General features: G+C 48.4%; 1 protein-coding gene and 1 long non-coding RNA gene across 2 annotated transcripts in view; one reads left to right on the top strand and one right to left on the bottom strand.

Moving 5' to 3' along the window:
* Nucleotides 1-7,698: 7,698 nt before the first annotated feature.
* Nucleotides 7,699-10,191, bottom strand: CHAC1 (ChaC glutathione specific gamma-glutamylcyclotransferase 1). Its single transcript, XM_042791268.1, has 3 exons — nt 9,872-10,191; nt 9,720-9,755; nt 7,699-9,509 (listed from the first exon to the last, which is right to left on the bottom strand). Exons 1-3 carry the CDS (start codon nt 10,121-10,123, stop codon nt 9,078-9,080), a joined length of 720 nt encoding a protein of 239 aa, XP_042647202.1. The 5' UTR covers nt 10,124-10,191; the 3' UTR covers nt 7,699-9,077.
* Nucleotides 10,192-11,081: 890 nt separating this feature from the next.
* The window catches only part of LOC116960978, a 30,545-nt gene continuing 17,632 nt past the window's right edge, over nt 11,082-23,994 (top strand). The window contains exons 1-4 of the long non-coding RNA XR_004406699.2: nt 11,082-11,297; nt 12,261-12,376; nt 13,291-13,397; nt 16,789-17,715. This is a non-coding gene — a long non-coding RNA (uncharacterized LOC116960978). The remainder of the gene's footprint in view (nt 11,298-12,260; nt 12,377-13,290; nt 13,398-16,788; nt 17,716-23,994) is intronic.

Genomic DNA, 23,994 nt, shown 5'->3' with positions numbered 1-23,994 from the left:
TCCAAATCCCCCCCCTTTTTTTATTTTTTGGTCACTCTGTGCATCTGGCGGGTGCTGATGCGAGGGCTCTTCTGACCTCTCTTTTCTGGACATTTAATCCAGATTTTTCATTGATTTAATCTTATTTACAGCCACAGCGCTATGGTATTTCTTTGAAATGGATCTTGAAATAGCTCTAAAGATGCATAATGATACATTTCAATCTCTGGATTTCAAGTGTTCCCGAAACTGTAATTCAGCTTCATGATGTCTGTCCAGGCGACTGCAGTCTTTCATCATTCTCTGTCACATTCAGAGTTTGGAAGAACTTACTGTATCTAACTTGTAGTCATAATTTTCCTGTGAAATATATTTAATCTGCTTAGCATGAAAAAATAATTGCTGCCTAGTTTTTTAGTGATTAGTTACTCAGCTCAATTCCTATTGACTAGTTGAAAACACTGACATTATGATGCTGGATCTGTAATGCACAAGTAGGTTTTTTAACGTGGTGTTGATTTGGGACTGGAAGTCATGATGATTTCTGTTATGGGCTGCTCTAACCCCAAGTGATTTATATGTTTTTGAAACACACCATCATGATCTTTGCAGGAGGCAGCTTGCTCCCCTGGCTTTGATAACTTGCTATTAGCATATGCAATCAGAGGTGTATATTGTATAATTATTATAATTGGGTTACACTGTGGTTTCTGTCCTTAGCTATGTATCATTGTGTCTGTCTGGAATCAACTACTAAATGTAAAGAGTGAGAGCTGCTTTGGTAGCATATTCGCAGACAGATTAGAGAAGCCTAGCTCTTCCTTGCAGCGATATAATTGATAGCAAATGAGAAAAGTAATGTCATTTACATTTTTAATTTAAAACAGATCTCGTGTCTGAGATGTTACAGGAATAAACACACATGTGAGAAGTTTGGAACTGCCAGCAGCTGTGAGCCTCAGCTGTTAGCTAAAAAAGCTCGAGGGACTGCAATGAATTTAAGCGGCATGTATAAAAGAAGAACACCCCAAATTACAACAAAATGTTTCTCTGCTGAGCTTAATTTTTAGTTGGCAAATAAATGTTATGCAACCTTAGGTACGTGAAGGTTTAAGAATACTGAGAGCAAATTACTAAACTTGCCAACCACACAGCTCCTCACTGGGCAAAGGCAAGCGTAAGGGTGTCCGTGAAAACTTCAGATGACTCTCGCGTGTTTGCATCAGGATCTAGTCCTGATTACACGGGCACACATTATCTTCTTTTCTGACGTGGTATCTCTGAATACCTAATGTACAGTTCTGAGTACTCTGAGAAGCATCATCCCTCCGTGTTTCACATGGTGCATTCAAAGTCACTGCACGCTTTTGAAATCATGTGCTTCACGTCTCAGTTCCCCATCTGTATAATGGAAATGATTCCTCTTCACAGAGGTCTTGTGAAGAGGAATTAAAGCTTGCAGACGTGCTACAGTGATTTGCCAAAGAAAAGTCAAAATAGGGAACGGTCCCCCTGCATTTGGAACGAGGTCTGCATAAACAAATGTAGGACCGTACAGGAGAAAAAGGAAATGAACTGCAGCTCAGTTTTAGCGTCCTCCCGTCAAGTGAAATGAGGCAGGAATCCTCTGGGATAAAAATAGTGGATATTTATTCTGAATGAGGCTAGTCCCACAGTTATTTTTTATGCTCAGTCCTGAACTCATCTGCCCTTCCACTTATAGGATGTATTTCCAGGAATAAATTCAATATAGATGTTCTTCAGAGACACCAATGCTGCCAGAATTGACTGTGCTGTACAGCAACAAGAGACACAGTTTCATCTGGCTCCTGCCTAACAGGTCCAGAGGTAACCGAGTGTCTTTAACAATCGCTGTCAAAGGGAAGATGAAAAGCAGCACCTACCGCAGCCACGGGGAGCTGCGCATTCCTGCTCTTTTCCCTCTCTAAAGATGGGATTGCATGTCCGTGGAGAGGAACATCTTGGAGAAAAACACACTCTTACAAAGCAGACCTAAAGAATGAATGTCTGTATAATCTAAAATGAATTTATGTATAATCTAAAAACCTTTTGGCTGCTTGAAATACAGGATTGGCTCAGTTTTACTGAATGTAAACTAGAAAACAAAAATAAGCGAGCAATTTCAGCCCAAGGTGTCTGAGGACAAAGCTGCTGACCTCAGTTGCCTGTAACAGTATCAGCGTGCCAGCCGCAGTCCCGGGAGGTCACTGGTGACATGTGAAAGCGGGCACGCCAGCACTGCCCTGGGTTCCGGGCCGGGGGGGAGCGGAGGTCACATCAACAGACCCCCGGGCAGCCCCTGCCTGGCCCTGCTGTGCCCGGGGACCAACCTCCCTCCCTCCCTCCCTCCCTCCCTCCCTCCCTCCCTCCCGTGGCATCACGCGCTTCCTCGGCGCCAACTTGGGAGTTTGGGAAAGGCTGGTGTGCCGTCTAGACAAGGAGGGGATAAAAGGCTGCTTTTTCAGTTTGTTTTCTAAATGTTTTCGACTGCCACATATGCTTTGTGTAGAGGGTTCAGTATCAGCGAGCTGGCTGTGGTTGCCCCCCAAGGCAGTTTGTTTGTAGCTGAGGCTGTAATTGCTGTAAGTGGGTTGGATGCGAGTCTGTGAAATGACTTCAGTATTGTCTGTGCTGTTGGTGCCGCTCGGTCCACAGCTCCACTTCAAGGCAAAGCCGACAGCTGAGGCCATAAGCTAGCGAAACCCAGTGCTCACGTTAGCCTGGACCTTCCCCCAGCCTCCCTTCACCTGGGAACGAGGGTACGCGGGGCAGGAGCGGTGCTGCGCGAACGGGCACCTCGTGTCATGTATGTGCACGTGCTGATGAACCCCACACACCCCCCCGGGTCCTGGGTCTGCAGAAATGGGCAGCTTGGAAGAGCGATCAAGGGCCGAGGCGCGGGAGGCCGGCCGTGGTGGCCGCGCCGCACGCCGTCTGCTTGCACGGCCCAGCTGGGCCGCACGGCCCTGGCACACGGCCTGTCAGCGTGTTTCTGAAGGATGGGCGTGCTAATCAGCAAGGCTGAGTCAAACCCCTCCTCTCCAAAAGTCATCCTCTGGCCTGCGGGTGAAGTGCTTACAGGTTTCCAGGTGCCCCAGTGGCTGGTATCTGCTTGCAGGTGAAGCAGCGCTTTGCAGTTTGCTCCTACGATGTGAGCCCGCGGGGCTCGAGCAGTTGGGATAAACACTTCCCCTTCCCTTTGGTGGTAGGAATTTAGAAGTGCCAGTAGCTATCAGGTGTCTCTTCAGTTGTCAGGCTCAGGCCAGACTGATCCCTGGTGGTTTTAATTGAAGCTTCATGGAAACGACTCCTGTTGAACCAGTGAGGTGAGGGAGGCAAAAGGCAGCGTAAACAGGAGGACATAAGAGAGAAGTCTTTGTTCTTGTGTCCCCAGTGCAGCCCAGCGTGGTCTGGGAACAGCGTGGTGTCCCCAGCTAGGAAAACAGCACCTCTCTGCCTTTGAACTTCCCTGACCTTCTACGTTATTTCAGTCTCATTCTCTGGAGTTCAAGGTACTGGCTGTGCTTCAGGAATTTGCAAGCATAAACACTCATCAGTGTGGCTGGCACTACGATGAGATGAAAAGGGAGTTGAGAAAGAATAAAACACATCCAAAAGCCAAACAAAAAGTGTACAGCGTTTGTAAACAAAGCATGTAGAGCTTCCCCAATGCTGCCCGGAATGCCCACTTCCTTCCGCCCTCCCTTCCCTCCCGGGCCCAAGGCTCTTTCAAAGCCATACTGGGCTTCTCTCGTAACTTTAATACAGCATGTAAATTAGGGAGGTTTTCCCTTAAAGCAGGGCAACTCATTAGTAGAAAATTCCAAAGTCTGCTGAGTAGCTGCAGATTTTGCTGCAAGTGTAGTTTTTCCACAGCCTGCCTGTAAATCTACTTTTTTGTATCCCTTCCTGTTCCTCCTGCGTGCAGGGAACCATGCCGTGCTGAGCTAGGCTGCAGGCCGGCGGCACATCGCTGCCCACTCGTGCGCTGCGACTGCACTTTTTTATGTTGCATCTGTCCCCGAGTTCTAAAAAAAAAAAAAACTCTTTGGATTTGGTGCTACTGAAGTATGTGCTATGTCATGAAAACTGGCAGTACCGTAGCGAGAAGTCTGACCCAAGGGAAGTCTCCCATCCGAATTCTGCTCCTCTGTTTTCACCTCTGCCTTTGGGATGAGGTTACTGTGCTGAATGTGATATAACCCAATTTCAGGTTTCACGAAGGACTTCCAGGCCTAGACTGGCTCCCAGGTCTGGGGACATGTTGGCGGTGCTGCCATTCTGGCACTGAGCTATCTGGAATGTGTTACCTGGAGAAGCGTCGAAGTGCACAGGTGACCACGTCTGCGTGTTTTGTGCTGGATATTTTATGCAAAGTCAGTCTCACTCATCCTGGAGCAGCTGTACATACGCCCTGTGGACCCTCATTCTTTCCCCTGTATCACCATCCAATCTCTCCTGGTAGCAGGAGCAGAAGAATGGGCTGTTACCGAGCCAGACGTTTCTGGACACATCCCCTCAGCATACGGTGTGCACGAAGTGCTTCTATCCTGCAGTGGGGAGCCCTTGTCAGAGCTGCCTCTGCAGACTCCGTAGCAGAGCAGCACCGGCTGCTCCCTCACTTGCACCAGCCGGTCAGCCCGTGTAGCAAAGGCTCAAGCAGCAATAACCATTTGTTGGGTTGGTTTTATTTTTTTTCTCTTTTGCTTTGCCTCTGCCTGTGAAACATCCGTAAGTAATTAAATCCACATTTCAGCCTGTCTCTTGAGCGGCAAGCAGACACATTTGGAATAACACGTGTGCGACATCCAACCAGCTCCTGTAACAGCTGCTAAAGCCAGGATGTGCCATTCCTGGTGACTCGCACACCTCTCTCCAGCGCCCACGGCGGAGCCCGGGGACTCTCTCGAGGCTGTGGGTGCGCCTGCGGAGCTGCACCTCTCCCCTTCAGCTCCTCCTGGGACTGAGCTCCCGCACCAGCAACTCCGTAGCCTTCAAAGTCTGTGCTGGCCCCACTTTCTGGCTTCTCAAATGTCTGTTCTGCTCAAGTTGACTCAACCAAGCCGTTGGCTGCTTTTGCAGGCAGCTGAGGCACGCTGGTCTGTTCCTCACCCTTCTCCCAGGGCACCGTCCTCTCCTACCACCTCCCTCCGGCGCTAAGCTGCATGCCTCTGCTGGGCCATCAACTACAAACTTGAGTTTGGTCTCATTCATTTTCTGACCTGGCATCTCATCTGGAAAAGCACACCAAGCACAAGTGAGTTCACACTTCGGTGAGCCTATATTTAAATGTCATTTTTACTAAAGCTGGAATCACCTTGGTAGAGATTTACCTGTGTGAAGTCTCCTTGGTTCTCGACACTCCACCTTGAAACTGAGATGATACTGTAGCACCTAAAAAACAGAGCCTTTTTCTTCTGGTTTTGGCTTCTCTGAATCCTTTAAACATTGCTCAGTTTCTTTATCCTTTCTCCTGCCCTGTTAAGGACCGTGTGCCCTCAGGAGCGCTTTATACATATGAAAGCCAGGGCTGGATTAACTGTTGTCATCTGCTTTATTTAACTGGCTGTGCCGCTGCAAAGCAGCTGGGTAGGTCCCATCCTAATGTACTCAAGGAAGCGATGACTCAGGCCCGTGTTCCAAGGCTGTGCGGGAACTGGTGGGCAGGAAAATGGAAAAGGTTGAAGAAGGGCCTGAAATCACGTGAATTGTGCTGGATTTAGACTTGGAAAGCGCGTGATTGATAGTGCTTGTAAACAGGTTTTTGCTGCAACCTGTTTCTAATGTGAGGTGGACCCGATAGGCACAAGCTTGTCACAGGGAAGTCGGAGAAGAGACGACTGCATGTGTAAGAGGAGGCCACTAGATAGAGAAGCATCTCCAGAAATGTCTGGCAGCACCTTGCAAACGAGGGTGGTTGTCTCACCCTCTGAGAAGGTGGGTGCTCCTTCCCGGGCCAGCCACCAGGCCAGGGCTAGAGCTGCGCCCACGGCCAGCTGCTTTGCCTGGGCTGGCAAGTCGTGGCACGGGGAGAGGAAGCCTGTAGCGGAACACGTACGGGGTAGGACACTGTCCTCGCGTGTCACCGCTGGCCTGGCACGCCCAAGTGCCACGGCTGTACGACTGCCTCCAAGCAGCAATTATCTTCCTCACGTTTGGTTCGTCAGAGGCGAGGCAGTGCGGCTCCCCGGCTCGGAGTAGGAGTACAGGCGTAAGCTGGGCACCCAAAGTTCAAATTTGGGATGCTAACCTTTTAAATTCAGCAACTGACCAAAACGTGACCACTTCCTAGATTCACAGGACACGGCAGAAGCCTCGGGAGAAAGGAGTTACATGATACCTCACTGTCTGAGTGACTCGAAGATGCAGTGATGGGGTGACAGCAGCAAGCTGCCACGTTCACCACTTCTGAGAAGAAAATGGGCTCCTTTTTGTGGAAGTCCACTGCAAGGACCTCACTGGGAAGAAAAGGGTGGTGCAGCGAAGCAGCGCATCTGTGCTTGAAATACTTTGTTTTTCAAGAGAAGATGAAACAGCAGCTGAAGGAACACTCCTAGCGCTGACAAGTTATTTTTTGCTGCTTGTCTTTTGCCAGCAATGTGAAAGAGGAGGGTGACCCAAGCAGATGACCCACCTGTGAGGTGGTGATGCAGGTTGCTTAGTGCCCATCTACTGCTGCCGCCTTTGTGCCTTTGCAAATGTCAAAGGTGTAAAGATGGTTTTGTTTGTTCTGGAGATATTTTGGCATAACCCCAGTCTTGTAGTAGTAAGGGAACGTTCCCCTGCAGGTAAGTTGATTCTTTAACCCTTTGATTTTCCAGCTGGGGGTTACAGCCCCCATGGGGAGATGCAGCAGCTGAGGTGAAGCAAGAGCCTCCACAGCACAGGGAAAGCCTAGTTCTCTCTCATCCGTTATCCCTGAAACACACCTGCCTTTAATTAGTGGTAAATTCAGTTGTGTCAATTAGTTTTCACTCAAGTCCCAAGGCAGATAATACTGGTAGGTACAGTGATCTGCTAGTGCTGGGGCAGCTGGTAGCTGCCCATTCCCCCGCACGCAGCACGGGGCGCGCAAGGCAGAAGTTACTGTCTCCCTCAGTGCAGGCAGCAGACGGGCTGCAGCAGCAGCTTCTTCTCCTTCCACGGTTACTTCTGGGAAACAGCGATGCCAAGTTACACTCGGAACAAAAATCCTTCGGCCTGCCAAGGGAGAATTACATTTCTGTGCTTGCCCTATACAGTCAGGAGGGCGGGCTTGTAGCTGTTGTCAGCACCAGCACTCCCGAATCAGCCAGAGCTGGAAGCTGGGAAGAGAAAGTCAGAGTCCCCTTTTCTCAAAGGGAAAGGGTCAGTGGGTGTCTTCCAGAATGAGCAGAGGTATGATGCTCAGCAGTGAGGTAGGTTTTTTTTTTTTTTTAAAAAAAAAAACCAAACCACACCACACACCAAAAAAACACCCCAAAAACAAACAAAAAAACTAAACCAAAACAAAACACAACGAAACCCCACCAAAACAAAGCAACAAGAACAAACCCCAGCACAACAAAAAACCCAAACCACAAACCCATAGGAACTACAGCAGCATTACCAGCAAAGGCTTTGGTTTTTTAAAAAAACAGAAAAAAACAAAACCAACAAATTAAAAAAGAAGTATCAATTTGAACTTTAAGTCAGTAATGAAAAAGACCAACACTGATGTACAGAAGACTAACTTTGTCAGTTTGTTTTATTACTGGGCACAGCACAGTACTACTTCATATACATACAAGCCACAGTAATACAAACAGTCCCTAATCTTTTTTATAATAAAATCCCCACGTGGTATTTGGGAGGAGTCAAATGTCCCAGGGGTCAGCAGCTCTCGAGCTATTTTGCTGCAGTTGCGGTAGCAGCAGTTTTCTTACAAAATACTGCGGGTTTTCATGCTGTTAATACGTGAAGCTGGAGAGTCAGAGCTTGCAGCGGTGCCTTTGCTTAACACGACCGAGGCAGGCTTTGCGGCAGCTTGAAGGCTTGCAGGTATGCTCAGTCGTGGTCCTCTGCAGTCAGATAAAAGCGTCCCAGACAGACACCCTGGTATGGAACTAGAACCCTTGAATGCTTCTACAGAAACCCACGTTATAGTGAAGCATCCCGGGTTTATCCAGTACAGGGCTAGCTGAAACGCTGCTGCATCCAGACAGCTTGCCCGCAGGCAGCACAGACTTCCCACACAGGCAGAACCATTCCTCATGGAGTGAGTTAGCAGCACAAGGTCAGTGGAGCTTGGAGAAAAGCTTCTGTCATTAAAGCAGGCTTAGCTCCTCAGAAAACTGATTTAAAACTAGAAGGCACAAATGCAAGGTTGGATGTGGGCCACATACCACTGTGGCATGTGAGCAGTTTAGATACCCCTCCTAAGGGGAAATACAACACATAATAAATACGACATTTTAGAAAATAAGTGCATTACTGTGATCCTTCACAACACAGGGAGGTAGGATCTACAAGAACCTACTGAGGCCAGTTCACTTAATATTGCACAGAAGTCCTGAAATTTAGTGTCAGGTCATTGTACTGGAGGTGGGACATGGGGGGGGGAGGGGGGGGAGGGGAAAAAAAAGGTCTTATTTGGCAGAAACTGCCCAAGTCCCCACCACCACAGTTTTTGCCAATCTGAGGTAGAATTACATATATACTGCTTAAACCCAGTCAAGTCCTGCTCAACTAGTCTTCAAAGAAAAAAAAAAAAAAAAAAAAAGTGCACAGAATAGATGAGCCTCTTTCTTCTCTAAAGAAAGCCAGTGCTTCGGGTCTGACCCCTGGAAGCAAGTCTTGCAGAGCAAAGTTCCAGCAAAGATCCCTGCTCCCCACCTTGGAAGCAGCAAGGGCTATGGTGGTGCAACAGGTAAGGAGTGTAACAGGTACTCATTGCAAGTCCTATAGCAAGCACGTCTTACTCCACTTCCTCCCTCCCCTACTACTTGCTAATTCTCCCTTTATTCACTCAGTCCAGTATATTTTATCATAGTTAAGATTGTCCCCATTGCTTTCACCCTTATGTCCCTTCTACCAGGACCCTGCAAAAAAATTCTGTTTCAACCCTTAGATTTCTGAGGGTCACTTGCAGTTTCGTCTAAGGGCTCCTCTGTGTAGTATAGGCAAGGAAGGATGGAAACAAGAGCCTCTTCGATGGAGAAGAGATGTTTATCCTCTGCCTGAGGACAAAAGTAGCGCATAAAGTCTGCCAGTCTCAGCAGGTACTCAATGTTGTGACCAGCACAACCACTTGAGACAATGATTTGAGCTGCAATGTCTTCTTCAGACGCTGGGCCAAGGTAAGACGGGTTCTGGGGTGTCGCAATGTAAACAAGAGCCAGGATGGGTTCCTCTGCATCTTTCTCCTGCGGGTGAAACTTCACCAGCTTGGTGTCGTAGCCCCCCAGGACAGCTTCTCGCATGTTGAGATACTGGAGCGACGCTGCGATTTGTTCCCCGCGGACTTCATAGGCGACCCCCCACGTGCACGCCTAAGAGGGGCAGAGCGGGGCGGTTATGGGGTGCTGTAGCTGCAGCTCAGGGGTGTGGGGAAAAGGCCACTAATGCTTCAAAGCAAGCCCACCTTGCTTTGGGGGGGGGGGGGCTCTGTGCAACTGGTAAGAGGGCAGAGGAGGATAACCCCCCCTCCCCACCCCCGTGAGGGCAGCAGATGAGGGTACCCCGCTCCCCCCGGTACTCACCCCCCGGTCCTCCAGCAGCGTCACCACCCGCCCGGGCTGTGGGGGAGAGGGAAGGGGAAAGCCGTTAGAGCCAGGCCCGCGACCCCCCCCCCACACCACCACCACCATACACACGCACCCCCCCCCCCCCCCGAACGGCCGCCCCGCCTTACCGCCCGCTGGCTGCCGCGGTGGAAGGTGTCTCCCTGCCAGAAGCGGCGGCTGTAGCCGCGGATGAAGCCCACCTTGCGCGACGTGAACTCGAAGCCCGGCCTCCACACCAGCGAGCCGTACCCGAAGATCCACACCGGCGGCGCCAGCGCCGGCTCCGCGCCCTCCTCCGCCTCCCCCGGGGCGGCGAGGGATGAAGAGGAGGAGGAGGAGGAGGCGGCGGCGGGGAGCGGGGGCTGCGGGTCTCGCTTCATGGCGGTTGCGGCTGTGGGGCGGGCACGCGCCGGCCGGGGCGCTTTAAAGGGGCCCGAAGCGGGGCGGGGCGGGGCGGCTCGCGGCGGGTGATGCAACGAAGGCGGGATGTTTCGCCGCGCCGCTCGTGGGGCAAAGCGGGTCGCGGGTTGCGTCAGGCGTGGGGGGGGGGGGGGGGGGGGGGGAGATATGCTCCCCCGGCGTGAGGCAGATGGGGGCCGGTGTGGGCGGGTTTTGAGGGATCGGCCTGTTTCGTGTGCGAGGGATCCCGCCCGTTGGGGCGTCAGCGAGGAGATTCCCGCCGGGAGATCCCAGGGGATCCCCCCCCACGCACACCCCACGCACACCCGCCTCAGAGCCTGGAGCGGGCCCCGCCGTACCCAAAAGGGAGAAGCGGAGGGGGGGTGGCATGAGCGGGCCACCTCGCTGCCCGCCCTCCCTTCACCCCAAAACGGGAGCTCGGAAAACCGGGCGGTTAATGTTAAACTGGGTGAAGCTCCTGGCGCCCGCGGGGCTGAGGCGAGGGGCGCACGGGTGAAGCAGAGCGCTAGAAGCCACGCCAACGCGAGGAAGTGTTGCCGGATCCAGGCGGCTGCGGGCGCTTCCCCTGGTGCTAAAGCCAGGCTGGGGGGTGGGCTTGCGATGCGCAACATTTGTCACGCAGGTGGGCCCACGAGCGGTGGCTGTGGGTGAGGCGGGGACCCAGCCGTGAGTCCGCAGGTTGTGGCGGCCGAGGGGGTGGGCTCAGATTACAGGGTTGTTCCTTGTGGTAGCAGGAGGGAGAAGGGGGGCGGGGGAGAAAGAACGAGTCGCAAAACCATTGAGATATTTTTGCAGAAGTATTTCTCGTTGTTGTTCTGGTCCTCTGCATCTAATCACTCCAAATAGTCTATTTACAGTTGTTTGGGTTTTGGTTTTTTTTTTTTTTTTTTTTTTTTTTTTTAGTTTCCCTTCCAACCAGCGTCCACCTCTCCATTCCACTTCACGGGGCGTTGCAGCTGCAAGGCACACGGACGGTGGTGGGTGCTCACTGTACCTTGGCACATTCACCATGGGTGACATCGACAGCCGGCACGGATCTCACATCTGTCCTGCCGTGCCTTGCGCAGCGTGCCCTTCTCTCCGGCCCTGCATGACAGACTCTCTGACTGGTCACCTTGGATGAACCTTTGCAAGGTCAGCCTTAACAGAGCCCAAAGCTCCTTAATCTTCCTCTTCACTTGCGCTTTTCCCAATCACCTTCCCTGTCTTACTCAGGCTCAAAGGTATGGGGTCGGCGCTGCGTCCTCCCAGCCCTTCCCACCGCACACCCGTGCTGTTACAGGTTTGCAGCCACTTGTTCCTTCCCCACCAGTCCCTTTCCAGAGGCAGAATGTGAATCCAGCCCCCCGTTTGTACAGCTGCCGTACTTGGAGGCTTTAGTCACAAAGAAGTGCTCGAGAAAGTGTTCTTCTTAGCAGCTGTCCATGTCAAAGCTCGGCTTGGCAAAACAAGAAATAAATCTCTAGGCTTACATTTGCAGATCCTGGCTCCTAAAATACAAGCAAGACTCCTGCCTTAGCTGTGCAGTTTGTCAATGACAAAATAATGTGGCCTTTCAATCAAATTAAACTAGTTTCATCTGAGAGTTAAACCAGTCCTCTGTGTCCCATTGCAGCAAGTGTATATTTTTCATGTTCTTTAGGTTTTTTTCCCTGCTAAAATCAAGGACATTTGAGAAAAACCCCAATATGTAGTTAATAAAAGCATTAAAACTTCTGGCTGTAGCTGCATCATCCTTATCAAGCATGAGCACAAGCAGTAACAGACAAATCACTGTCCAAAAGATAAGCTGAAGAAGCTCTTGCTAGGTTCTGGTCTCGGTGATATCAGTAAAAAAAAAAAAAAAAAAAATCTAGCCTCTTTCTTCAGATTTTCCCAGGATGTGAATTTTATCCATATGAGAAATGTGCTGGGTTATGCATGTCTTGCAAATGAAGCACTAGATATCTTACCTGCTAGGACAAGCTAAGGAAAATTGGATCAAGAAATTAAAAAATACATGACTGGGAAGTGACTGCATGCTTGCTGACGGGGGAGAAAAATCGCTCCTTTCCATTGCAGAGCTGTCTCAATTGTATGTTTGTCTTTGCTTCACAGCTGGGCCAGACTTGCAGTGGAGAGCCAATGCCTAAAGCAAAAGCCCGAGGGGACCAGCTTCAGATCCCACTACACATCTCTGCTCCCTTAGGTGCTGTTACACCCAGATGAATTAGGTATGAGGTTAGAAACTCCTTTTGAAGTCAAGTCCCTGATTTTCTTGTGTAAAGATGTTGGGATATTGCTCCATCATTAGGAGCACAGCCCCAGGGGAAGACCGTTACCAAAGTTGTAGCATATACAGCAGGAAGTTCAGGAATTTTTTTGGTTTCAAGCTTTCATTAATCCATTTCTTGCTACTGACTGTACCTGCATTATACTTTGGTTAAATAAATCAAAGGGCATGGGGATCACCAGGGGTGAAGGGCTGAGCAGAAGAGGTTTCTTGCAGGTGGTGTAGATGTGGCTGTGCAAGTAAAGCAGGTGGATGCTAAGGAGAGGATGTAGTGTCCGTCAGTGTTGGAGCTTGCGTTGGTAAGGCAAGGAGAACAGCCTGCCAAGCTGAGCCACCGGAATGCTCAAACAGGGGTGAGGGAGGGTGTGGAATGGCAAGGGGGTTAACTGTTAGGGAACATGATGTAGATTCAGGAGTGCAACAAAAGGAGAGGGAGAAAGACATAGGACTTCAACAGTTTAAAAGTGCCTGAGGGAAAAAGGAATGGAAGGTAATGGCCATACTCTGTTAATTGTAATAAAAATTTTTTAAAAAGCTTAACAGTAGTAAGAATTTTTATTTTGGCCTGGAAACCATTAGGAAGGAGAAAAAGATGGTTGTATCTTTATTTGTGACATCCTGAAACTATTTTTTCCAGGTTTCGGGAAAAAGAGGAGCTAGTTTCTCTTTAGCAGTGTATGCTCTGCTTCCCCAGAGTGAGCCTTCCCATGTCAGTGCAGGGTGACTAGCAGTGCCAGAGCTGCCTGTTTTTCAGGATAGTGGTGAATCACCTCAGAGCCAGAGGAACCAACAACAGGGCTGGCATGACACGTAGCAGTGGATTGAAATTGTCATTAGCTTCATCTTGTGTTTCAGGCTCTTATTTGCTTCAGTAAGCTGAGGGCACATGCTGGGTTTTACCGAAAGTTGTTCTATTCAGAAAACACCGACTGGGGACAGGAGGATCACCAGCTCATTTCCAGGTACCACCACATCTTCCTCCAACAGCTTGGCACCGCTTTCCTCTCGCTATAGCGAGCAAGACAGGAGAATCTAAAAAATAAATCTGGCCCCTTTTGCTGAGGCTTCAGTAAAGATTAGATCTACTGCAGTTGGAGGTGAGGTTCAAACAATGCCACAGAAGTTTTAAAGCAATGTAAATCAGTACTATTCCCCTTGATATTCATGATGCCATATCCTTCTATATCACCAAGGGTCTCACTTCTGTTTGTTCAATACCATTCTTATGGCACTTACAAATCTCCTCCAGACGTGAACACTCACCATATCATGCAGTCATCCTTGTTTCAGACATGGAAATACAGAAGCAGCATTGTCAAAGCTTCCATGTTAAAGCTTGGGGATCGGGAATGATGTATGGAACAGTAGGCAGGGGTGTATTTGGATTTGTTTGATACATCCAAAGGGAATGCACTTTCACTGTTAAATGCTTTAATAACTCATGGGGTGAAATATAGTCCCAAGCAGGGAAGAAAAAATGGCAAAGGACGTACCAGTACTTCAGAGCAAACAACTCTAAAATCTAGTGGTTACAGTACTGTAAGGACACCAGACTGAAAATCAAAGGTCTGCATATCTAGGACAACAAGGAAGCTGTGCATGCAAAGCACCTTTCGGATGGAAACCAAACAAGGCAGGGAAACCAGTCTCCACATTTAAGTGGCCTGCATGTCAGTACTAATAATAGAATTAATAGTCTGGGGGGTTCTTCTGCAGGACAGAGGCTGATGCTGATGCTGACCCACGCCGTGTTCAGTCTGTTCACCCCCATGGCTGCTGCAGCTCTGGCTGTTGTCAGCTGTGTTGGTGGTTTATCAATCCCCAGTGGCCTGGTAAGTGACTGAGAAGTCCTCTGAAGAAAACCCAGCATTATTGTTTTGGCTTTTGAGTCTTGTAGACCAAAGTGATCTGCTGCGCTGTGCTTTTTGCCGACTTCCCCTGCAAGCTGGTGGGCAGTTCTGACCCTGCTGACAGGAGCTCCCCTCGGTTGCTCTGGTCACTCTGCCCCTCTGTCACATTCCATGTCGCTGACTGATACTGAGGTCTCCCCCTAGGCACTGGTCTGTAAAAAACGTCTCTATAAAGAATCAGAACTCCAATTTCAGACTGGATTTTAGCTTGGGTAAAGGCAGACATAGTGAGCAGAGACAGTGTGGAGGGTTATAGCTTAGGGAATTTTGTTTTTTCTTACCTTAGGGTAGGAAAGAAACTCAAACGCTTCCTACTGGCACAGCTTGAGGGATGAGCAAATTTGATACTGAACGTAAAAGCTGAGTAGAGAGCTGCTGGAAACCCCTTTTGCCTGAGCCTGTAGCATCCCAAGCCTAGGAGCTCATGTGAGTGCCAGGCTGTGAGCTGTGAACTAGACTGGCTCATCCTCCAGTGCAGTGTAACTCCCCACTCTTCGCTCCCCACGGCCTTACGCTGCTTCCCAGTCGCCACGCTGGCTCCTGGAAGGGCATTTTGGGGAGCTGTGTGGATGTCCATGTTGGCAGCTTTGAAGTGAGACACAGATGGAAGAGGCGTGGGCTCAGGTGGCTTGTGCTGGGAACCGTGGCCTTGACTGTCAGTGTCAGCACCTTATCTGGGCTCATTTGGTGGTGTCATTTAATTTCACTTCACGAGGTAGTTTAGTTTCACTTCTAGTATAAAGAGAAGAAAAACGGATTTATAGCTAAAATTTTAACAAAGCAGCTTTGAGAAAAACCCAAAGGAACTGGTTGGTACAAGCAGGTAGGCTGAAGAGTCCAAAGCCAGAAATGTGGAAGACCCTCAGAAGTTTAAGTCAAAGGTAGAAAGCAATCTGTGATTTGACTCCTAAGTAGGGAAGGAAAAGTGTTTAGGGAAGTAACCAGCTGATTTCAAAAAGGGTTTAAGAAATAATAGGGAGCGCATACAGGATGGAAAAGGAATAATGCAACAGAGAAACCTCTGTTTTGACACTTTGCTATGGAATGATGAAAGAGCTGCAGAAGTTAGGGATAATTTACACATTACAAAGACTTTAAAACTCAGTTAGAAGCATTCTAGTCAAATAAAAAGAGATTTCAAGAAACAAGTGAGATAACAGACAGCAATATGACTGCCAAGACTAAAGACAGCTTAGATGCAAACCAGTGAAAGACAGGAAGGTGATTGTTATGAGGCTTTTTAAAAAAATTACCACATCCGAAGCAAAAGCACAGTTCTAAGAACTCCTGGCGCTCGTGTCAAGGGAGGTGAAAGAACAGACACAAACCAGGAGTTTATTAGCAAGGAATATAAATATATCTAAGTGGGGCAGGTACCACATGACTGGAAAATAGCAAGCAGTGCCTGTATTTGAGACATGAAAAATAAAATGCAATGTAGCAAACTGAAGACCTGTTAGCCTGACCTCAATAACACACAAACCTTTCTATTATGTGCTTTGACAGAAAGAATAACTCAGGATGCAAATATAACTGAAGTACACAATGGGCTTAGCAAAACACTTCAGTGCAGACTAACTTCACAGCTGTCTTCGATAATTGGCTTCTGCAGAGAAAAGAATGTGCAGATGTAGTTTGCCTAGGCTTCAGCGGAGTAATGCATGACAAGTTATTAGGTGAGATGCGGACAGGAACTGTTAAAGGGGAGATGACTGCACTGAATAAGAGAGGAAAACTGGGAGGCATTAACTGGGTACGGTTATTTTGAGACACGCCAGTTTGATTCCGGGCTGCATGAGGGGAACACCTGCCGAATCAACAAGAGTTAATGCTGTTGCACTACACCTGGCTGAAGCCGCAACTGAAAGACTGTTTACAGTTCAAAAAAAAAGATGAAAGCATGGAAAGAACAGGGAAGAGCTGTTCCTCCAGGAGGATGCTGGCCTTGCTTACTCTGGCCGTGTGTAAATGAGGAAATAGGACTGGTTTACGTCATGGGGTTTATCCTGGTGACTGGGGGAAAGAGGAAGAGAAGGGAGCTGTTGCTCAAACTGAATTGGCACAAAAGCACATGAGCATTAACTGGACATGAATGGGGTAGGCTGGAGATTGAAAAAAATATCCTAACCTTCAGAGCAGCAAGTTTTTAAAATTGCATCACCCACTCCTCCAGATGAAGACCCAATAACAGAAAAGTAACTTTATGTAGACTCAACTGCAACAGAGATTATGTGATGTCATTGTATCTATTAACTACAGTGCCTTTCCATCCAATGCTCTTGTCTGAAGAACAGAAAGTTTCTATTTCAGGAGCATCACAGGAAATAGCAGGAGTGTAGATTCAGTCAGTTGGAGCCAAGCTCCAGAATTTCCACAGATTTGTGGTGTCGGAAAAGCTTCATCAGTTTGCAGTGATTGAGGTTTTTTCCTGACTTGCTTGCAGCTGTTGTTGCCCACATCGTCACAGCATCTTCACAACAAGTCTTGCTTCTCTGTGGCCTAGATGTTATGGATTCATTTTCTACTAAACCCAAGACATATAGCTAGAGGATGACCACAGATCCCCAAACAGGCACAGAACTGTGAGTTCTGAAATACCTGACTGATGTGCTAATGGCAAAGCAGGAGCTGCAGAACAAATGCAAACCCTGAAGCACCATCTCATCCCCTGACTGCTGAGAAACCCCAAACAAGGTGACATTCCAGCATCATCAGGAATCTTGATGGTGGAAGGAGGCTGAAATTCATGTTCTGCTTGCCAGCAGAGAAGTGAGCTACAAGATCTGTCACCCGGCTTTAAGAAAGGACCAGAACTAGCCAGCGTGCTTTCTAAAGATAGGAAGCAGCAGCTTCCCAAGAGCACAAGAGACTTCTCCTTGGGAACAAGGCCCAGCTGAAGAGATGTGAGAAAAACCTATAAAGAGAGAGTAAGGGTGAAGTCTAGAATGAGACTAAGCAGCACAAAGAAGAACCAAATCCTCCCTCTCCCAGACAGCTGGCAGAGCCCAGCAAGCAGTGCTGTAAGGAGGGCAGCCCATCCCCCAGCAGCCCTGCTCCTCCTCGCCATGGCCGGAGGGAAGGATTTGCACCTACAGCCGTCACTAATAGTCTTCATCTGAGAGAGTAAAGAAAACCCACCTGCTACACACTCGTCCAAATCCTTATCAAGGCAAAAAGGAGAGCAGCAACAGTGCTGCTGTTTAGACTCTTGATTGCTCCAGGGCAAGAAGATGTGTGTGTTGACTGTCCCGTCAAAGCAATAAATTAACCACTTACCATATGGATCAGTGTGGAGAAAGAGGGATAAGTAGTTATCTTGACAAGAAGTTGCTTCTTCACTGGATCCTTTCTCTTTTACAGTTTCTAATGTGTAAGTATGCTTCACTTATATTTTATTCACATTTCACTCTTTTGAACGTTTGAGTGTTGTTGCGAGCAACTGAGCTAGTTAACAGGATGCTTAATGCAGAGGAAGGCAAAATGTTTTATGCTGTTGTATCAGCAAATGAGATTTGATTGTTTCTGGAATTACTGAAAGTCTGGTTGCTGTGACAAAAAACCCTAAATGGTCCTGAAGTAGTGGCTCATACCAAGCAGGTTATTGTTAGTGACAAATCGTGAAAGGCTTTGCTTCCAATATGGCCACGCTGGGCAGACTTTTGTGCTCTGATGTTATGCCTCTGTCTTGAGGGAATTTGCAGTCCTGGGGAGAGTTCCTATAATAAATGGGTAAAAATATTTGTCTTTATATTTTAGTCTCTCCGGCACCTATGTTGAGAACTGTTTAAGGTTTGAAAAATAGCTGTAGATGTGTTGTGTGTGAGGTACTGTGGTTGGCTTTGTGGTATTAGTAGGACAGATTCTGGCTCAACACTATCTCTGCTCCTTTTGTGATTTCTTAAATAATGCCCACTTAGGTTTTGGCCCTTTGGTTCTCAGCTGTCTCAAAATAAAACTCTGTTTTCTTCTGCCTTTAGTTTGGTAATGTAGGTCTGCAGCTTCCCTTGCTGAATCTTTTTGTGATTAGCCCAGCAGATCTGAAGATCTGTCCTTACTAATTAGAGGCACTCTTCCCAAAGATGAGGAGCGGAACGCGCCAATGATCACTACCTTCCTTAAAGCACAATGCTGTTTATTTAGAACAAAATGTTATGGAAAAAACACTTGATAAGCCAAGAAATGACTCGCACACCTGCTAAGCGTTGCCTGTCTTCCTTGTGGTGCCCTGGCAAATATGATAAGCAAGTTCTGCCAGCTCTTTAATTCAGAGAGAGCATCTGTGTGTCAGATCAGGCTGTCTCTCTGCCCCAGAAGACAAAGCTGAGTGCCAGGATAACAGGCACGGAGGACTTGCGTGCATACGCGCAGGTTCCACAGGAGCACTCCCGTTCAGGCTGGAGCACAAATGCGTAAGGAACGCGTGCTGCCCGGCAGCCTGTCCAGACCATCCTTTCCATGCTGTGGGGCCAGCAGTCAGTTCTTGAGCATCTCTCCAAAGCTGGATATGCTCCTGCCTGCGACCTGGGTGCCAGTCAGGCTGCTCTGCGAAGTCAAGTGTCTGCCACCTTCTTGGAGGTGGGGACAGCAAGAACTTGCATGGCTGGACAGCTGCGAGTACTCAATAGTAACCAGTAGCTGCTGGACTTTCCGTATGGCCAGTAATGGGCACTGTCCTATGCCGAACCACACTCAAGATCAAAACAGAAAAAGCATCTGCCTGGACAGGGGTGGTGGACCTGGTGCATTCCACACTTTGTAACCTTTGTGGCCATTCACTGTAGCAGTATTTGAAAGCTTGGTGTTATCACTTCCACCGTGGGGATATCATGACTCTCAAATACTTAAGAACTATTAAGGATGATGAAAATAAAATGATTTCAACATTAAACCTCTCTCAGTTCAGTTTAGGAGAAGATATGGTTCTTCCGAGCCCTCTGGAATGAGAGGTCAGAAAGTGCAGCTGTAGCCCGTGTGGGAACAGAATTTTTCTAGTGAAATAAAACAGATTCTCTTTTTCAGAGAAGTCACGATTTTTGTGGTATGTTACCAGACTGTCAATGGCTCTGGTCACAGCTTCTCTGAAGTCTGTGTTTGGCTTTAAAAAGAAAAATGGCCATATGTGTGTGTTACTGTCCTCTTTTTCGGGGAGGGAAAGTTTCCTTTCTGTCCCGTATAGAAAAACCTGGGCTGTGTGGCAGAATGGTTGTGCTGTCCTGCACTAAGATGGAAAGGGAAGGCTCATGAGGGCATATTGCACCAAGTCACAGGCTGTGGTGGTAACAGAAGGCAGGTAGGAGGAACACCAGTGGCCAGGCTTCAGGCACTTGACTGCCGGGCCAAGACTGCTGGTATAGTGGCTGCAAAGAGAGAGGCTGATCAACAGGGTGAGTCAGAGCATTAACATAAATTGGGGTGAATTCTCTGTGGCCACACTGCGCAAGGGGGTGTGTTTTGGGGAAGCTGACTCCGGGCACGTACGAAGGCTGGGCACCGCTGAGCTGCTCCACCTCTACCGCTCGTGACTCACGGCGCTGCCAGCTCAAAGGGCTGTGGGCTGCGTGGCTCTACCAGCTGGGCTTGCTGCGGTCGCTGGCCTTTCTGCCCTAGCTTTGTGTCATCTGGACAGGTCTGTACCTGGAGGCACTGACTTCACCTCCCGTCTCCAGGCAGAAAGAAGAAGTCACTACCCAGAGGCGGTGTCCTTTGCTTTTGTTCCCTGGGCATAACAAGGCATGGGGGGGGCAGCATTTTGCATGAAATGGTAGCTGCATTGCCACGCGATGAACGCCCCAGCAAGCAGAGCTCCTGCAGTCCTGAACAGCCAGGCTCTCGACCAGTTACAGCTTCCCTGCTCCCTGTACAAAAGTGAGAAGTCCACTGCCAGCCTTTTGGTCAAATGCACGGTAAGGAAGGGTAACTTGACAGCTTTTCTAGGTGCAGGGAAGGTGTTCCCGCTGCACCCCCTCGACGTGGAAGTTGTGTGTGGGAAGTGTTGACAGTGCAGTTCTGTGGTCCATGCTCCTAATTGGGAGGCAACAGGGAAGTGACTCGCGTGACATTGCATCCCCTTCTGCACAGAGAACATGGTGACTCGAGGGACAGGCGCTGGGCTCACGCTGTAACTGCGAGATTGACAGCAAAATTGTACAGGCTGGCAGTGACCAAGCTCTTGGCTGGTTAAGATCACTAGTGAAGGCATCTGAGCTCTACTTAGGAGTTCCTCAGCTATCAGTGACCTGTGGGCATCAGCAAATAGAGTTCTCTTCCATCAAGAGCTGTCATGCTTTGCCAGTGTTTTAGTTCCTGTGGCTGAAAACAACATCCAGTGTTGACAGAATGAGGTATTTGCCCAAGCAGACACAGCAACATGCTAACAGTAACTCCTCTGTGCATGTAGCTGCAGTGGCAGAGTCTGAACTTTTTCCTGCCCTCACTGACCATGCCCTGATGTTGCTCCTCTCATAGCTGACTCTGACCTATCGATATTCCCTATGAGATTGGTTCTGCTATTGATCCTGACCTGGTACTAACCTTTTCCAGCTCTGCCAGGACATTTCTGCCTTGTAGATTTTAATTCTTATGTTCCTAACCTTGTCTTGTCTCAGACCCTGCTATGTGCTGAGCTTGTTGGAACTGACCTGAGAGCAGAAGCTAAACTTAGCTATGCTGAACTCAGTAGCTTCATCTGTTTATACCAAGGCCAGTTTTCCTTGTTGCTCTTCCCCATCTAATGTCAGCTTTGGTAGTCTGAGGTGCTGTGATACCTTCCCAGTGCCAAATACCCTGCTTAGTTACATCTGTCTGTGCGTGGTGACAGTGACAATGTCACCAGATCAGAATGCAAGTGCAGTTTACCTGCCTTGACTGGAGTAAAGGGTGGTGTGGATGCAGACATCTGGGCCTATTGGGCTCTTGAAAAAAAAAATGGGACTTTTTTGAGGGGAGGTGGAGAAACAGTAGAAGTGAGGTTGATGTGGCTCGTGGTTTTTTTTTTTTTACAAGTGATCTACTTAAATTAATCCAATCTGAATTCCACCTGCATCCCCATACCTCATCTGTAGCACTCCATCCCCCAGAGCCACCCAGCCGGTCATAACAACACAGTGGGAAGTGCAATCTAGTTTGGATGAATCTGGATCCACGTTTTAGCAGCGTACCCTCGCTGTTTAATGGCCAGCGTGAGATCTGGCAGGGAGCTGACTGCGGGGAATCTTCTCCCAAGCCAGACTGAAGCTGCGGGCACTCTGGTTGCACAGATGCTGGAGGCTGATGACTGGTCTGTCAGTGGAATATCGAAGTCATAACCTGAGTGTTTGGTATGTGATGTAATGATTGGACTGGAATGCTGTACACAAGCAGGGGCATCGTCACCGCCTGTTTACTAACTCTGGTGTTACACATAGCCTGAGGTTACCTCAGGCTGAGGAGAGCACAGCCAGATTTTTGTGAGGTGGGAACATTAGACTTGTGCCAGGACAACAGCTGATAATGTCAATTTTTTTTGGTAGGTATCTTCCTCCTCTCATTTCAAGGAAAATCCCTGAAATGTTCCCTTGATGCTATCCTTGGTCTAAGATTTCACTACTCTCAGCTAATACACGTATGGCAAACCCTCAAAGATGCGTGAACTCCACATTGGTACAGATTGCACTGTTGAGGAAAGACTCTTTGTCCTGTTGTATGTGTGTATTGGACAGAAACCAGTTCCTTGAGTCCATCTTTCCTGTAAGAAAAGAAATAAACTCTTACCCCAGAGTCCCTAGACAATTAGAACAAAGTGGTTGTACAGCTGCTTGCATTCCAGCTTCTGATGAATGTGAATTTGCTCTCAGCAGTGCTGGGACGTGCAGAGCCTAATCTTAATTTTGTGGGGTACACATACATGTCATGTTGCAGTACAGTGGAGGCTTTCCAATATCTTTCAGTCTTCTCTGGTAGAAGTCCCATTTTTAGGACATCTGTGCCAGCTAAGATAGGAAGGCTGTTGCCTTTTAGCCCTTTTAGAAGCAAATGATTCTTTAGGATAATCGTCTTCTCTTTTTTGAAATCTCTCTCTAATCTCACAACGTCCAATCCCATAGCGCTTGGCTCCGACCTGCTGAGACCCCGAGCCTCTCGCAGCAGGTAGCTCGTGATGTCAGCTGGGGTCCCTGGGCGCTCTCCAGGGGAGAGGGGCTTAACACGGGGGTGGATGCAGGCTGAGAGGACGGTGGTGTTCTGCTCTCTAGGATCTTGGTTGGCGGAGGCTCATTCCTAAAGCCTGTCACTGCAGGCTAATGCCAAAATCTTTCGCTTTATTCCATATTCCACTGCTTCAGACAGGAATGGGTGGTCACAGTGCTGCCACTCGTGGACTGACCATCTGCGTGTATCATAATGTTATGATCAGACCCTGTTAAAGCTTACACGAGAAAATAAACAAGACTCGATCAAAATTATCAGAGGTTCCTGGGTGAAGGCTGTTAAGAATGTGTTTAAATCACTTGATGCTGAACTTAATCATATGCTTAAGATTAAGCAGTTAGTGATTCCTTTCATTTGAGTCTGAGTCTGTGCATAACAGATGCCTTCAGAGTCAGAGACATGAAGAATCCCTCCAAATTTGTCAGTGCCTTTTCTCTCCAATCCTGGAAAATGCTGAAGTCATCAAACCGCTGTGCAGGGACAGTTTAATGCTGCATCTCTAGATGAATCATTGGCCACCTATTCCTCTCCTATCCCCCACTTCATTACCTTCTGTGATGAAATGGGAGCCTATAATACAAAATCTCCTTGAACGAAGGCTGTGGGCGACTGTTCTTTTCTAGATCCAGCTGGTGGGAAAGTTCACAGCACTCAGTCTGTCCCAGCTTTTTCTCACTGCCCCTCCAGACCTGCTGGCAGGGTTATGTGTATACATTTTTAGCCTAAATGAGTGGGGCAAGCAAACTGCTATTCGACAGGTTAAGCTCACACCTGATGGCGCAGCAGTTGAGAGTGCACAGCCACCTCCAAACATTCCCCTTTCCCCTTAGCTGCCTCATTAAACTGGCTTTCCAAATTTGTGCTGCCATGTAGTGCAAAGTAGCACAGCAGAGCCCTGAGATTTCTTAGTGATTTCCATGGGTGAGCAGAGAGAGGGGAGGGGAGCAGGCAGCAGTTGCATATCAAGGGCTTGGCTATGAATGAGTTCTTGTGGAGGATACATCAGTAGGCGGGTTAAGTGCAACAGCAGCAAGGATTTAGAGTTTGCTGCAAGGTGATGGAGTGGCCCAAAGCAGCAATGGATGTAGCTGAAGAAGGCTCCGTTCCTTTAACGCAAAGCCTACATACTGCACTGCTTGAAGTCAAGCAGTTATAACTATGAGAGAGCAAATCTAAGCCAAGAATTGAGTCTTTTCCTCCCTTCAAGCCAGGGTGACGTGGTGTATGTTGCACATAAATATAGTTCTGCCATGCATCTTCTTTCAAACATCAGCAGGTGTGAGGTCTTCTAGTTCTGTCACAATAATGAGTTCTGCACTGAAGAAGAGTCAAAACTAGACTCCACAGCATCCTCTGTGAAACCCTCAGCTGAGAAGTAACCCCTCTGTCAAACTTCAGCTACTTTCCCATAACAGAATTTGCTTTTTTTTTTTTTTTGAGCTATTTTTGGATGTTCCTTGGAGAT

This window comes from Tyto alba, unplaced genomic scaffold (assembly GCF_018691265.1).
Source record: "Tyto alba isolate M040663 unplaced genomic scaffold, T.alba_DEE_v4.0 Super-Scaffold_18, whole genome shotgun sequence".
NCBI lineage: Eukaryota > Metazoa > Chordata > Aves > Strigiformes > Tytonidae > Tyto > Tyto alba.
The sequence above is the reverse complement of the archived record's forward strand: the minus strand, read 5'-3'. Positions and strand labels throughout refer to the sequence as shown.